At 44.7% G+C, this 15260-nt stretch overlaps 2 protein-coding genes across 2 annotated transcripts; both read left to right on the forward strand.

Moving 5' to 3' along the window:
* The first annotated feature begins 861 nt into the window (after positions 1-861).
* LOC100285810 (erg28 like protein) lies at positions 862-3959 on the forward strand. Its single transcript, NM_001158700.1, is given in 3 exon segments — positions 862-1155; positions 2794-3000; positions 3445-3959. Coding segments are annotated over 3 exon segments (429 nt in total). The 5' UTR covers positions 862-1013; the 3' UTR covers positions 3525-3959.
* Positions 3960-5002: 1043 nt separating this feature from the next.
* Positions 5003-15230, forward strand: LOC118476085 (tubulin beta chain-like). Its single transcript, XM_035964156.1, has 2 exons — positions 5003-5253; positions 14110-15230. Exons 1-2 carry the CDS (start codon positions 5236-5238, stop codon positions 14494-14496), a joined length of 405 nt encoding a protein of 134 aa, XP_035820049.1. The 5' UTR covers positions 5003-5235; the 3' UTR covers positions 14497-15230.
* Positions 15231-15260: the final 30 nt, after the last annotated feature.

The following is a 15260-nucleotide window of genomic DNA, read 5'->3' on the forward strand; positions in this document are numbered from 1 at the left end:
CTGGTTATTTAACCTTGTGTTGAACCTTTGTTCACTGATCATTATACACTATTCAAGTATGTTCATCATGCCGAATTTCCTATTCAACACTTAGCAAACTTGTTAGACATTTAAATATGTTGTTATCCAAAAAAACAAAACCCACAAAATAATGAATGCAGTTTCAACGGGACAAGGTGACAGGATAAGGACACCAGAAGATCGAGCAGTACCCAAGAACGGATACGGACTCAAGAAGACCTAGCGTTATCAGCGCTATCCAACATATTATAAACTCTCCTAGGCCCACCTGCGAGGACCTGAACTCCCTTGTAATGTGTCTTCCTTGTACTATAAAAGGAAGAACATTTGCTCCGTAGTAGGGGAGGTCAATTCACACTCAGACTTTCGACTCTCTAGTACTCAAGCAATATAACTCACATTGGATGTATGGTTTTACGCTATGGCGGTCTGAACTACTGTAAACCTTTGTGTTCTTTTGTTCTTGTAATCCATCTAAGGGCTTGTTCGCTTTCCTCTCAATCCATATGGATTGAGTGGAATTGGATGGGTTTAAATCCCAAACAAGTCAAAATCCTTCATATTTTTTTCCAATCCCATCCAATCCATATGCGACAGGAATAACCGAACAAGCCCTAAAAGGTCAAGCAATTATCTGAGTCTACTCCTTATCAGGACGATGCATTTCGTCACCCGACCGGAGGATTCTCGCCTCGGAGACACACTATTCCAAAGAAAGAATACAAGATTGTTTGCGTCAGGACTCGCGAGTAATGTTTTGGGGACGAACCATGTGGCGTGGCTCTGTCGGCCCGTAATCTAGCATGACCCACAAGGCCCATGTCAGGGCCAGGCCCACTTGGATTTGGATCCACTTTGCCATCAGGCGCGCCTCGTTCTTTCTTCTCCGCCGGCTGCATCCACACCAGACACCACACCACGTTGCTCTCACCGGTGGAAGGAAGTGGAAGTAGAAGGCTGGAAGCGGAAGCATTCGATTTCCATCGTGGGGCATGGCGGCGGAGGGGAAGAGGAAGGGCGTCCCGGCGCTAGGGTGGTGGCTGATGCTAGTCGGCTCCCTCCGCCTCGCCTCCGTTTGGTTCGGCTTCTTCGACATCTGGGCGCTCCGCGTTGCCGTCTTCTCGCAGACGGAGAGTGAGTGCCTCCCTCAGTCCCTCACATCCACCTTCTTCCTTCCCTCTGCCTCTTGTGTGCTCCTGGACAGGGTCCATCTGTGTGGGGTACGGAATTACGGATCTCATGCCACCCGGTCACGGTTCTAGCCTGATCTGTGCCGCGCATTTTTTTATGAAGATCGGGAGATCCAACAAGGAGGCTCCTGTGTCTCCTTCCCGCGGGATTCATGAGTTTGAGCTGGACAAAGTCAGTTCGACGAGGACAGAGAATGGCCTGTGCTCTGATTTATACTTACTTGGTGAATTTTTTGTTTGAAGGCAAACAGGAGGGGTTCTATCCTCTGTCGTGCATGATTAAAAGATGCAAATAAAACCGGGTACAAAACTGCAAGAAACAAAAAAAAAGTTACAAAGAAAATGAGAAAGATTACACATAAGCTTCTAGCCATGGATCAATTTGGGGTTGATATTTTCTTTTTGCCCTTAGAATAACTAGAGTGAATTCGGCTTTGAAGATTAATTTGCAGCGACACACTGATGCAGAGTACTTACTTGGTATATCAGCGTAATGTATTGTGCAGCGGCACAACCACAGTGTCAATAACATATTTCGAGCTCGAATTTGACTGGCAGAGAAACTAAGCTGGTGGTTTTTATGCATCTGTGCTCATGAATATATAATATATACTGTTAGTCTGTTACTGGAGCGATACAGGATGACAAGATTAAGATCGCGCTTATTTCTGCCTGTAAGGCTGTAACACGTTTGTTGCATGCTGTCCTTCTGTTCTTATTTTTTACTCCAAGAATTAGTCAATGTTGACGATTTTTCTTTTTCAGTCAGTGAAGCGAGTCATAGAGTAAGGAAGGATTTCAAATCTTTGATTCGGACAGTTGTTAGTAGTCTAATGAGTGGGCTTAGTGATGCAGCTCATTTTGGGTTGAAGCAACACAACCACATTTCTGGATTTCTGAATTCTGATTCGTGAGGCTCAGATGCTTAGTATTTATTACTTATACTGAGTCTTCATGTCCTCAGAGAGTCAGAGGTCAGTCGTTTCTTAAGAGAAACGAAGAATCAAGAATGTTAAATGTTCACTAGGTCATGACTATTTGATTGAGATCACTGATCGCTGCTGAAGCCAGCTGTGGGGCTTTATTATTTTAAAGTTGAGCTCTGCAATCCTTATGCTGACACCATATAAATGAAAAAAGAAGTCTACTATAGAGGCATTGTGATGATCAGTTAATAAGTAGACCTTGGTAGTTTTTAGTTGCCCCTAAGCCCTAACTTTTGAAAGCACCATGTAGCATTATTATATAACCATATATACAAATAATGAACTGCTCATTTTGCTAACATAGGCAAAGAGAAGCAAGTTTGTATCTCGAATTTTACATTCTGCCAGAACAGTATCAGCAAACTTTGCTTATCTTTGCCAGCAGTTGTTCTTCCTAGATTGGTTGCATCAGGAAGTCCTGATACCATAGCTGCACTGTCTTTTGTATAGGCAGCTATAAGCTTCAGTTCATAATGGGTTTTGCTCTTGCAACATCTCTTAGGAAAACCCTCGTGCTAAATTACCAGTTTCTAGTTATGTGCCGTTATTCGTGAAAGAACTTCTAGTGTGATTTAACAAAACATTTTTACATGCAGTGACTGATGTTCATGGCCGTACTTTTGGTGTCTGGACTCTTTTGACCTGCACCCTGTGCTTCCTTTGCGCACTGAACCTGGAAAATAGGCCTCTGTACCTGGCCACCTTCCTATCATTCATCTACGCTCTCGGTCATTTCCTCACGGAATACTTGATATACCACACCATGGCTGCAGCAAATCTGAGCACAGTTGGCTTCTTTGCAGGTACTAAGCTTTCCTAGTGAGTGCACCATTCTTTTCGTTCACCTTTTACAAATTAGTTCTTCAGAACCTAATCAGCCCTTTTACTATCGCACTTGTTACAGTTAGGTTGATTTTCTGGTACTTTAATCGAAATATTCCTTTGATTTAGCTTTAGGAGCTATGCCTTTTTTTCCTTCCTATGCAGGCTTGTCATTTAAACCTTTTCAGGATCTTATCAGTACCTTACTTTTGCACCTTCTGCGATGCAATGCAGCATTTATCAGTTCGAGGCTTCCAGCTTTCAATGTTGCAAAATAGCTTTTTTTTGTAGCTTGACAAATGACAAGAATTGGGGACAGTTAAATCTGAAATTGTGATGGAGTACTTTGTGATAATGCTCCTTTTGTCTTAGTTGTTTGTTTGTTTAGCCACTCTGATCAGCGGCTCTCCAATTTCTTGACATAGGAACGTCGATAATATGGATGCTTCTGCAGTGGAATTCTCATGGGAACCCCCGGGGTTCCTATGCTGGGAAGCAGTCATGACTGATGCTCGGGTTGTTCGCTTGATGTGGTCTGGGCCCGCTAGGGGAAGAAGGATGGTTGAAGAAAGCTCGCTGGAAAGCCGCCTGATGATGGCTCTGCGTCATTTGTACTTCAGTTTTCAACTTTTCATCATGTTATTTCGTTGCATGAGACGTTCGTCCGACTGAGCAGGGAGATTTCCGAACAGTTATGCCACTGGCTGGGAATGAGAATTTTTGAACACTGAACTCCGGCTGAATCATGTAGTCAGGAGCTGTAATAGCATTCAGATAGTCACCGGTTGGGAGCTGAGATGCCAATAAGGCGGCGGGTATAGAAAAGAGGTGGGCGTATCATGTGCTTTCGTTGCAGCCAAAGGGTGTATGTACTCTGAAACTTTTGTTGTACTGATGCTGCATCTTTTGTTCTTGAAATAAACCGTACATTAGTACAGTAGAGTCGATAAAGTTTTTATGTATTGCGATGATTGTTCAATCACTTTATTTTTTTTTACCTCATGTTCAGTTACTTTTTTTATCTCCATGTTATTCGTACTATGCCATCCACTCAACATAAATTTGTTGCAAAATAATGCTTCATTCGTTCGTACTATGCCATGATATACTTTCGGTAATTGGTAGCAGTATTGACGACGAGAACGGGCTATCTTCTATTCTTCTGCACATTTGACGCTTAAAATTGAGTCAGGTGTGCAGTAGCCACATATATTAGGCATCGATCATTACCATTAAAAATTAGGCTACCATTTGCATTTTCATCACTCAAAAGTCAGAATGCTGAGATGACACTGTCATGATCGAAACAGTATCTGTCGATGGCCACCGAATTTGCAAGATCTATGTAGGGAGCTACTACTGCTACTTAGCACAGCAAGCAAGCATGCGCTGCTCCCACTTGTAGACTAGTGATCCTCCTTTCCTATTTGCCACTACACGTCTGCAGCATGGCCACCTTTGATGGCTCACGAAAGAAACGCTCAAGCACACTTAGATACCTATGCCACACTTTCCTTGCAAATTGACAAGCTCACATTTTTTTCCCATTTGTAAACGAAAATTATTGCACTAATTGCGGTTGCTGTTGTTTTCGTATGTCATTTCATATTGCCTTTTCCATTGTATTTTTTTTTCTGTTTTAAGCGCTAAATATTTGCTCCGAGTGAAGTATAATCCATGGTAATCTGAAAGACGAGTATCCACACTGTCAATATATGATGAGCTTGGCTTCAATTCCAGCATCATCAGGGTGTCAACGGTGTTTCATAAAGTTTGAATGTAAAACACATCAGCACGTGGGTTATGTATTCTTTCTTATTAAAACCCGCTGGAGTTTCCAGCCTCCTCCGCGTTTCCGGTCATCCGGTGTACTGAGACGCTCGCGGGTGCGAACACGTGGCCAGTCTCTATAGCCACTCCGGATCTCAAACCTTCATCTAAATTCCCTATGAGCTGACGTTCGATTCCGCTTTGTCTCAGCCTCTCTCTCCCGTACTGCTTCTCCTCTACCTCCGCCGCCAGCCAGCCACTGCCTCGATTCGCTCCCCTCCGGCCCTCCTGTCGCGCGCGCTCTGCCTCGCTGGCGCCACGGTCGCCCGCGCCGGCAGGCTCGCTGATAGGCTCGAGTCCCTCGACGCCATCGCCTAGATTGTCTACTAGCTGGCCCCCGCTCGCCGCGAGGTGGTGCTTGCGGAGGTGGCGGCGATCGTGCCTGCATGGTGCTCGACAAAAAGGTTGAAAGTCGCCTAGGGGGTGAATAGGACGAAACTGAAATTCTCAAAAATAATCACAACTACAAGCCGGGTTAACGTTAGAGATAAAATCGAGTCCACGAGAGAGGGTGCAAAACAAATCGCAAGCGAATAAGGAGTGAGACACGTGAATTTGTTTTACCGAGGTTCGGTTCTCGCAAACCTACTCCCCGTTGAGGTGGTCACAAAGACCGGGTCTCTTTCAACCCTTTCCCTCTCTCAAACGGTCCCTCGGACCGAGTGAGCTTTTCTTCTCAATCACTTGGAACACAAAGTTCCCACAAGGACCACCACAAGATTGGTGTCTCTTGCCTCAATTACAAGTGAGTTTGATCGCAATGAAGAATCAAAGAAAGAAGAAAGCAATCCAAGCGCAAGAGCTCGAAAGAACACAAGCAAATCTCTCTCACTAATCACTAGGGCATTGTGTGGAATTTGGAGAGGATTTGATCACTTGGGTGTGTCTAGAATTGAATGCTAGAGCTCTTGTAAGTAGTTGAAGTGGGAAAACTTGGATGACTTGAATGTGAGGTGGTTGGGGGTATTTATAGCCCCAACCACCAAACTAGCCGTTTGGTGGGGCTGTCTGTCGCATGGTGCACCGGACAGTCCGGTGTACACCGGACATGTCCGGTGCGCCAGCCACGTCACCAAGGCCGTTGGGTTCCGACCGTTGGTGCTCTGTCTTCTGGGCCCGCCTGGATGTCCGGTGGCACACCGGACATGTACTGTAGAGTGTCCGGTGTGCCAGCGCGTGCGTGCCTGACTTCTGCGCGCTTCTGGCGCGCATTAAATGCGCCTGCAGGTGACCGTTGGCGCGAAGTAGTCGTTGCTCCGCTGGTTCACCGGACAGTCTGGTGTACACCGGACAGTCCGGTGAATTATAGCGGAGCGAATTCCCGAGGCTGGCGAGTTCCAGAGCCGCTCTTCGTTGGGGCACCGGACAGTCCGGTGAATTATAGCGGAGCGCCTCTGAATTTTCCCGAAGGTGAGGAGTTCAGCGTGAAGTCCCCTGGTGCACTGGACACTGTCCGGTGGCACACCGGACAGTCCGGTGCGCCAGACCAGGGCACACTTCGGTTATCCCTTTGCTCTTTTGTTGAACCCTGTTCTTGGTCTTTTTATTGGCTAAGTGTGAACCTTTAGCACCTGTATAACTTATACACTAGAGCAAACTAGTTAGTCCAATTTATTTGTGTTGGGCAATTCAACCACCAAAATCATTTAGGAAATAGGTGTAAGCCTAATTCCCTTTCAATCTCCCCCTTTTTGGTGATTGATGCCAACACAAACCAAAGCAAATATAGAAGTGCATAATTGAACTAGCTTGCATAATGTAAGTGCATAATTGAACTAGCTTGCATAATGTAAGTGCAAAGGTTGCTTGGATTTGAGCCAATATAAATACTTATAAGATATGCATGGATTGTTTCTTCAATTTTTGGCATTTTGGACCACGCTTGCACCACATGTTTTGTTTTTGCAAATTCTTTTGTAAATCCTTTTCAAAGTTCTTTTGCAAATAGTCAAAGGTAAATGAATAAGATTTTGCGAAGCATTTTCAAGATTTGAAATTTTCTCCCCTTGTTTCAAATGCTTTTCCTTTGACTAAACAAAATTCCCCCTAAATGAAATTCTCCTCTTAGTGTTCAAGAGGGTTTTGTTATATCAATTTTGAAAAATTACTCTCTCCCCCTGGTGAACACAATGAGATACCAATTTGAAATTTACCAATTGAAAATCCTTAGGTTTTTTTTTAAAAAATAGGTGGTGGTGCGGTCCTTTTGCTTTGGGCTCATGCTCTCTCCCCTTTGGCATAAATCGCCAAAAACGGAATCATTAGAGCCCTTAGAATTACTTTCTTCCCCTTGGGTCATAAATAAATGAGTTAAGATTATACCAAAGTGGAAGAGTGATCTCTCCCCAAAGATGGAGAGTTGCTCGGAGTGTCGGTGAAGGATGAGTTACGGAGTGAAAGCCTTTGTCTTTGCCGAAGACTCCAATTCCCTTTCAATTGTCAATATACCTATGACTTGGTTTGAAATTTACTTGAAAACACATTAGTCATAGCACATGAAAGAGATATGATCAAAGGTATACAAATGAGCTATGTGTGCAAATCAACAAAAGAAGTTCCTAGAATCAAGAATATTTAGCTCATGCCTAAGTTTGTTAAAAGTTTGTTCATCAAGAGGCTTGGTAAAGATATCGGCTAATTGATCTTTAGTATTAATGTATGAAATCTCGATATCTCCCTTTTGTTGGTGATCCCTTAAAAAGTGATACCGAATGACTATGTGCTTAGTGCGGCTATGCTCAACGGGATTATCCGCCATGCGGATTGCACTCTCATTATCACATAGAAGAGGAACTTTGGTTAATTTGTAACCATAGTCCCTAAGGGTTTGCCTCATCCAAAGTAGTTGCGCGCAACAATGGCCTGCGGCAATGTACTCGGCTTCGGGGGTAGAAAGAGCTACGGAATTTTGCTTCTTTGAAGCCCAAGACACCAAGGATCTTCCCAAGAACTAGCAAGTCCCCGATGTGCTCTTCCTATTAATTTTACACCCTGCCCAATCGGCATCCGAATAACCAATTAAATCAAAAGTGGATCCCCGAGGATACCAAAGCCCAAACTTAGGAGTATACGCCAAATATCTCAAGATTCGTTTTACGGCCGTAAGGTGAGCTTCCTTAGGGTCGGCTTGGAATCTTGCACACATGCATACGGAAAGCATAATATCCGGTCGAGATGCACATAAATAGAGTAAAGATCCAATCATCGACCGATATACCTTTTGATCGACAGATTTACCTCCCTCGTCGAGGTCGAGATGCCCATTGATTCCCATGGGTGTCTTGATGGGCTTGGCATCCTTTATCCCAAACTTGCTTAGAATATCTTGAGTATACTTTGTTTGGCTTAGGAAGGTGCCCTCTTGGAGTTGCTTCACTTGAAATCCTAAGAAATACTTCAACTCCCCCATCATAGACATCTCGAACTTTTGTGTCATGATCCTACTCATTCCTCGTGAAGTTGTTGAGCTCCTCTTGCATCGCCACCACCCAATCTGAATCTTGTAGTGCTTCCTCTATTCTGTGTGGCTCAATAGACGAAACAAAAGAGTAATGCTCGCAAAAATGTGCAACCCGAGATCTAGTGGTTACCCCCTTATGAATGTCGCCGAGGATGGTGTCGACGGGGTGATCTCGTTGGATTGCTTGGTGGACTCTTGGGTGTGGCGGCCTTTGCTCTTCATCCTCCTTGTCTTGATCATTTGCATCCCCCCCTTGATCATTGTCGTCATCTTGAGGTGGCTCATTTGCTTGATCTTCTCCTTCATCAATTTGAGCTTCATCCTCATTTTGAGTTGGTGGAGATGCTTGCGTGGAGGAGGATTGTTGATCTTGTGCATTTGGAGGCTCTTCGGATTCCTTAGGACACACATCCCCAATGGACATGTTCCTTAGCGCGATGCATGGAGCCTCTTCATCACCTATCTCATCAAGATCAACTTGCTCTACTTGAGAGCCGTTAGTCTCATCAAACACAACGTCACAAGAAACTTCAACTTGTCCGGAGGACTTGTTAAAGACTCTATATGCCCTTGTGTTTGAGTCATATCCTAGTAAAAAGCCTTCTACAGTCTTAGGAGCAAATTTAGATTTTCTACCTCTTTTAACAAGTATAAAGCATTTGCTACCAAAGACTCTAAAATATGAAATATTGGGCTTTTTACCAGTGAGGAGTTCATACGATGTCTTCTTGAGGATTCGGTGTAGATATAACCGGTTGATGGCGTAGCAGGCGGTGTTGACCGCCTCGGCCCAAAACCGATCCGAAGTCTTGTACTCATCAAGCATGGTTCTTGCCATGCCCAATAGAGTTCTATTTTTCCTCTCCACTACACCATTTTGTTGTGGGGTGTAGGGAGAAGAGAACTCATGCTTGATGCCTTCCTCCTCAAGGAAGCCTTCAATTTGAGAGTTCTTGAACTCCGTCCCGTTGTCGCTTCTAATTTTCTTGATCCTTAAGCCGGACTCATTTTGAGCCCGTCTCAAGAATCCCTTTAAGGTTTCTTGGGTATGAGATTTTTCCTGCAAAAAGAACACCCAAGTGAAGCGAGAATAATCATCCACAATAACTAGACAGTACTTACTCCCGCCGATGCTTATGTAAGCAATCGGGCCGAATAGGTCCATGTGTAGGAGCTCCAGTGGCATGTCGGTCGTCATGATGTTCTTGTGTGGATGATGGGCACCAACTTGCTTCCCTGCTTGGCATGCGCTACAAATCCTGTCTTTCTCAAAATGAACATTTGTTAATCCTAGAATGTGCTCTCCCTTTAGAAGCTTATGAAGATTCTTCATTCCAACATGGGCTAGTCGGCGGTGCCAGAGCCAACCCATGTTAGTCTTAGCAATTAAGCATGTGTCGAGCTCAGCTCTATCAAAATCTACTAAGTATAGCTGACCCTCTAACACATCCTTAAATGCTATTGAATCATCACTTCTTCTAAAGACAGTGACACCTACATCAGTAAAGAGACAGTTGTAGCCCATTTTGCATAATTGAGATACAGAAAGCAAATTGTAATCTAATGAATCTACAAGAAAAACATTGGAAATAGAATGGTCAGGAGATATAGCAATTTTACCCAATCCTTTGACCAAACCTTGATTTCCATCCCTGAATGTGATAGCTCGTTGGGGATCTTGGTTTTTCTCATAGGAGGAGAACATCTTCTTCTCCCCTGTCATGTGGTTTGTGCACCCGCTGTCGATAATCCAACTTGAGCCCCCAGATGCATAAACCTACAAAACATGTTTAGTTTTTGACTTTAGGTACCCAAATGGTTTTGGGTCCTTTGGCATTAGACACAAGAACTTTGGGTACCCAAACACAAGTCTTTGACCCCTTGTGCTTGCCCCCAACATATTTGGCAACTACCTTACCGGTTTTGTTAGTTAACACATAAGAAGCATCAAAAGTTTTAAATGAAATGTCATGATTATTTGATGCATTAGGAGTATTCTTCTTAGGCAACTTAGCACGGGTTGGTTGCCTAGAGCTAGATGTCTCACCCTTATACATAAAAGCATGGTTAGGGCCAGAGTGAGACTTCCTAGAATGCATTCTCCTAATTTTGCTCTCTGGATAACCGGCAGGGTACAAAATGTAACCCTCGTTATCCTGAGGCATGGGAGCCTTGCCCTTAACAAAATTAGACAATTTCTTAGGAGGGGCATTAAGTTTGACATTGCCTCCCTGTTGGAAGCCAATGCCATCCTTAATGCCGGGGCGTCTCCCTCTATAGAGCATGCTTCTAGCAAATTTAAATTTTTCGTTCTCTAAGTCATGCTCGGCAATTTTAGCATCTAATTTTGCTATATGATCATTTTGTTGTTTAATTAAAGCCATGTGATCATGTATAGCATTGATATCAACATCTCTACATCTAGTACAAATAGAAGTGTGCTCAACGGTAGATGTAGAGGGTTTGCATGATTTCAATTCTACAACCTTAGCATGCAATATATCATTTTTAGTTCTAAGGTCGGAAATTGTAGCATTGTAAACATCTAATTCTTTAGCCTTAACAAGCATTTTTTCATTTTCAATCCTAAGGCTAGCAAGATACATGTTTAATTCTTCAATCTTAGCAAGCAAATCATCATTATCATTTCTAAGATTGGGAATTGAAACATTGCAAGCAATAGAGTCAACCTTAGCTAATAAATTAGAATTCTCATTTCTAAGGTTGTCTATAGTCTCATGGCAAGTGCTTAGCTCACTAGACAATTTTTCACATTTTTCAACTTCTAGAGCATAAGCATTTTTAACTTTAACATGCTTTTTGTTTTCCTTGATTAGGAAGTCCTCTTGGGAGTCCAAGAGATCATCCTTCTCATGGATGACACTAATTAATTCATTTAATTTCTCTTTTTGTTGCATGTTTAAGTTGGCAAAAAGAGTACGCAAATTATCTTCCTCATCACTAGCATTATCATCACTAGAGGACTCATATCTAGTGGAGGATTTAGATTTAACCTTCTTCTTTTTGCCGTCCTTTGCCATGAGGCACTTGTGGCCGACGTTGGGGAAGAGAAGTCCCTTGGTGACGGCGATGTTGGCGGCGTCCTCGTCGTCGGAGGAGTCGCTAGAGCTTTCGTCGGAGTCCCACTCGCGACAAACATGGGCATCGCCACCCTTCTTCTTGTAGTACCTCTTCTTCTCCTTTCTTCTCCCCTTCTTGTCATCGCCCCTGTCACTGTCACTAGAAATAGGACATTTTGCTATAAAGTGACCGGGCTTACCACACTTGTAGCAAACCTTCTTGGAGCGGGGCTTGTAATCTTTCCCCCTCCTTTGCTTGAGGATTTGGCGGAAGCTCTTGATGACGAGCGCCATTTCCTCATTGTCGAGCTTGGAGGCGTCGATGGGTGTTCTACTCGGTGTAGACTCCTCCCTCTTCTCCTCCGTCGCCTTAAATGCGACCGGTTGTGCTTCGGACGTGGAGGGACCGTCAAGCTCGTTGATTTTCCATGAGCCCTTGATCATAAATATAAAGCTCACAAAATTCCCGATTACTTCCTCGGGGGTCATTAGTGTATATCTTGGGTTGGCACGAATTAATTGTACTTGAGTGGGGTTAAGGAAAATAAGTGATCTTAGAATAACCTTAACCACCTCGTGGTCATCCCATTTCTTGCTCCCGAGGTTGCACACTTGGTTCACCAAGGTTTTGAGCCGGTTGTACATATCTTGTGGCTCCTCCCCTTGGCGAAGACGGAATCGACCGAGCTCCCCCTCGATCGTTTCCCGCTTGGTGATTTTGGTGAGTTCATCACCCTCGTGCGCGGTCTTGAGCACGTCCCAAACTTCCTTGGCGCTCTTTAATCCTTGCACCTTGTTGTACTCCTCCCTACTTAGAGAGGCGAGGAGTATTGTTGTGGCTTGGGAGTTGAAGTGCTCGATTTGGGCCACTTCATCAATATCATAATCTTCATCCCCTACGGATGGTACCTGCACACCAAACTCAACGACATCCCATATACTTTTGTGGAGTGAGGTTAGATGAAATCGCATTAAATCACTCCACCTAGCATAATCTTCACCATCAAAAGTTGGTGGTTTGCCTAACGGGACGGAAAGTAAAGGTGTATGTTTAGGAATGCGAGGGTAGCGTAGGGGGATCTTACTAAACTTCTTTCGCTCATGGCGCTTAGAAGTTATGGAGGGCGCGTCGGAGCCGGAGGTGGAAGGTGATGAAGTGTCGGTCTCGTAGTAGACCACCTTCCTCATTTTCTTTTTCTTGTCGCCACTCCGATGTGACTTGTGAGAGGAGGCTTTCTTCTCCTTCCCTTTCTTTTTGTTGCGGGACTCTTCCGATGAAGCCTTCCCGTGGCTTGTAGCGGGCTTGTCGCCGGTCTCCATCTCCTTCTTGGCGTGTTCTCCCGACATCACTTTGAGCGGTTAGGCTCTAATGAAGTACCGGGCTCTGATACCAATTGAAAGTCGCCTAGAGGGGGGGGGGTGAATAGGGCGAAACTGAAATTCTCAAAAATAATCACAACTACAAGCCGGGTTAGCGTTAGAGATAAAATCGAGTCCACGAGAGAGGGTGCAAAACAAATCGCAAGCGAATAAGGAGTGAGACACATGGATTTGTTTTACCGAGGTTCGGTTCTCGCAAACCTACTCCCCGTTGAGGTGGTCACAAAGACCGGGTCTCTTTCAACCCTTTCCCTCTCTCAAACGGTCCCTCGGACCGAGTGAGCTTTTCTTCTCAATCACTTGGAACACAAAGTTCCCACAAGGACCACCACAAGATTGGTGTCTCTTGCCTTAATTACAAGTGAGTTTGATCGCAATGAAGAATCAAAGAAAGAAGAAAGCAATCCAAGTGCAAGAGCTCGAAAGAACACAAGCAAATCTCTCTCACTAATCACTAGGGCGTTGTGTGGAATTTAGAGAGGATTTGATCACTTGGGTGTGTCTAGAATTGAATGCTAGAGCTCTTGTAAGTAGTTGAAGTGGGGAAAACTTGGATGACTTGAATGTTAGGTGGTTGGGGGTATTTATAGCCCCAACCACCAAACTAGCCGTTTGGTGGGACTGTCTGTCGCATGGTGCACCGGACAGTCCGGTGCATACCGGACATGTCCGGTGCACACCGGACATGTCCGGTGCGCCAGCCACGTCACCAAGGCCGTTGGGTTCCGACCGTTGGAGCTCTGTCTTCTGGGCCCGCCTGGATGTCCGGTGGCACACCGGACATGTACTGTAGAGTGTCCGGTGTGCCAGCGTGTGCGTGCCTGACTTCTGCACGCTTCTGGCGCGTATTAAATGCGCCTGCAGGTGACCGTTGGCACACAGTAGCCGTTGCTCCGCTGGTTCACCGGACAGTCCGGTGTACACTGGACAGTCCGGTGAATTATAGCAGAGCGAATTCCCGAGGCTGGCGAGTTCCAGAGCCGCTCTTCGTTGGGGCACCGGACACTGTCCGGTGTACACCGGACAGTCCGGTAAATTAGAGCGGAGCGCCTCTGGATTTTCCCGAAGGTGAGGAGTTCAGTGTGAAGTCCCCTGGTGCACCGGACACTGTCCGGTGGTGCACCGGACAGTCCGGTGCGCCAGACCAGGGCACACTTCGGTTATCCCTTTGCTCTTTTGTTGAACCCTGTTCTTGGTCTTTTTATTGGCTAAGTGTGAACCTTTAGCACCTGTATAACTTATACACTAGAGCAAACTAGTTAGTCCAATTTATTTGTGTTGGGCAATTCAACCACCAAAATCATTTAGGAAATAGGTGTAAGCCTAATTCCCTTTCAAAGGTGCTCTACGAGACGACATCTGCTTCCGCGCGCACAAGCTCACCATGCACAACTTCGGTGACGTTTAGCCACCTCATCTCCGCCACCATGAGCGGCGTCACCTGCTGCCTTTGCTTCTCCGGTCAGCTCAACTCCGATCTCCGTAGGCTAGCCGTCAACCTGATCCCATTCCCGCGCCTGCACTTCTTCATGGTCGGCTTCGCGCCGCTCACCTTCCGGGGGCTCCTAGAAATATCGCGTCCTGACTGTGCCAGAACTCCCAAAATAGATATGGGATGCCAAGAACATGATTTGCATCGTGGACCCGCGCCACGGTCGCTACCTGACGGCGTCCGCCATGTTCTGCGACAAGATGAGCAGCAGGGAGGTGGACGAGCAGATGCTTAACGTGCCAAACAATGACTCCTACTTCGTGGACTCGATCTCCAACAACGTCCAGTCCACGGATGTGCCTCTTTTGAGAGTGAATTATACTTTTACTCAATTAGGATATGTGTTTCTTTGGATCTTTGTTTGATTAATGATTTTTTTGGATGAGAGTGTGGCTACAGGATGAAGCAATGCAGTTTTTGATGGAACGCACATGTGCAGTATACAAATGGACCATCAGGTTGCGGGTATGTTTTTCGGACAAATTATTCCATTTTTTTCTATTTTGTTGTTCCATCGAGTCTAATTGGATTGGGAATGCACATGCTAACTATACCACTAGAACATTAGATCATGTTGTTTTTGGACAAATTATTTTATTTTTCCGTTCCAAATTTCTCCCATTAAGTCTAACTGGATTCAAGTGTGATATTAGAAATCACCAAGGGACAAATCATGGTGGCATTTGAGGTTGTTCTTTCTAACTGTCATGTTATTTTTGTTGGGACTTAATTATAAAGATTGATGTTTCATAATGATTTTCAATATTGGTCCACTCTGTTTAAGTACTATAGATGAATTAACAATTTTAATTGTCTTAGCCTGCTGCTGATGTCATCTTTCTATAGCCTAATACTATTTCCCTCTTTTGTATCGAACTAGAGCAAAATACCACCCCTACTTGTTACAGAATAGACTCCTGTCAGCATAGCTTCGCCATATTTTGCATCTATGCAAAAATGATTGTTTGTATGTTTTAGGGAAGAAATTTCTAGCTTTAT

Source organism: Zea mays, chromosome 1 (genome assembly GCF_902167145.1).
Source record: "Zea mays cultivar B73 chromosome 1, Zm-B73-REFERENCE-NAM-5.0, whole genome shotgun sequence".
Lineage (NCBI taxonomy): Eukaryota > Viridiplantae > Streptophyta > Magnoliopsida > Poales > Poaceae > Zea > Zea mays.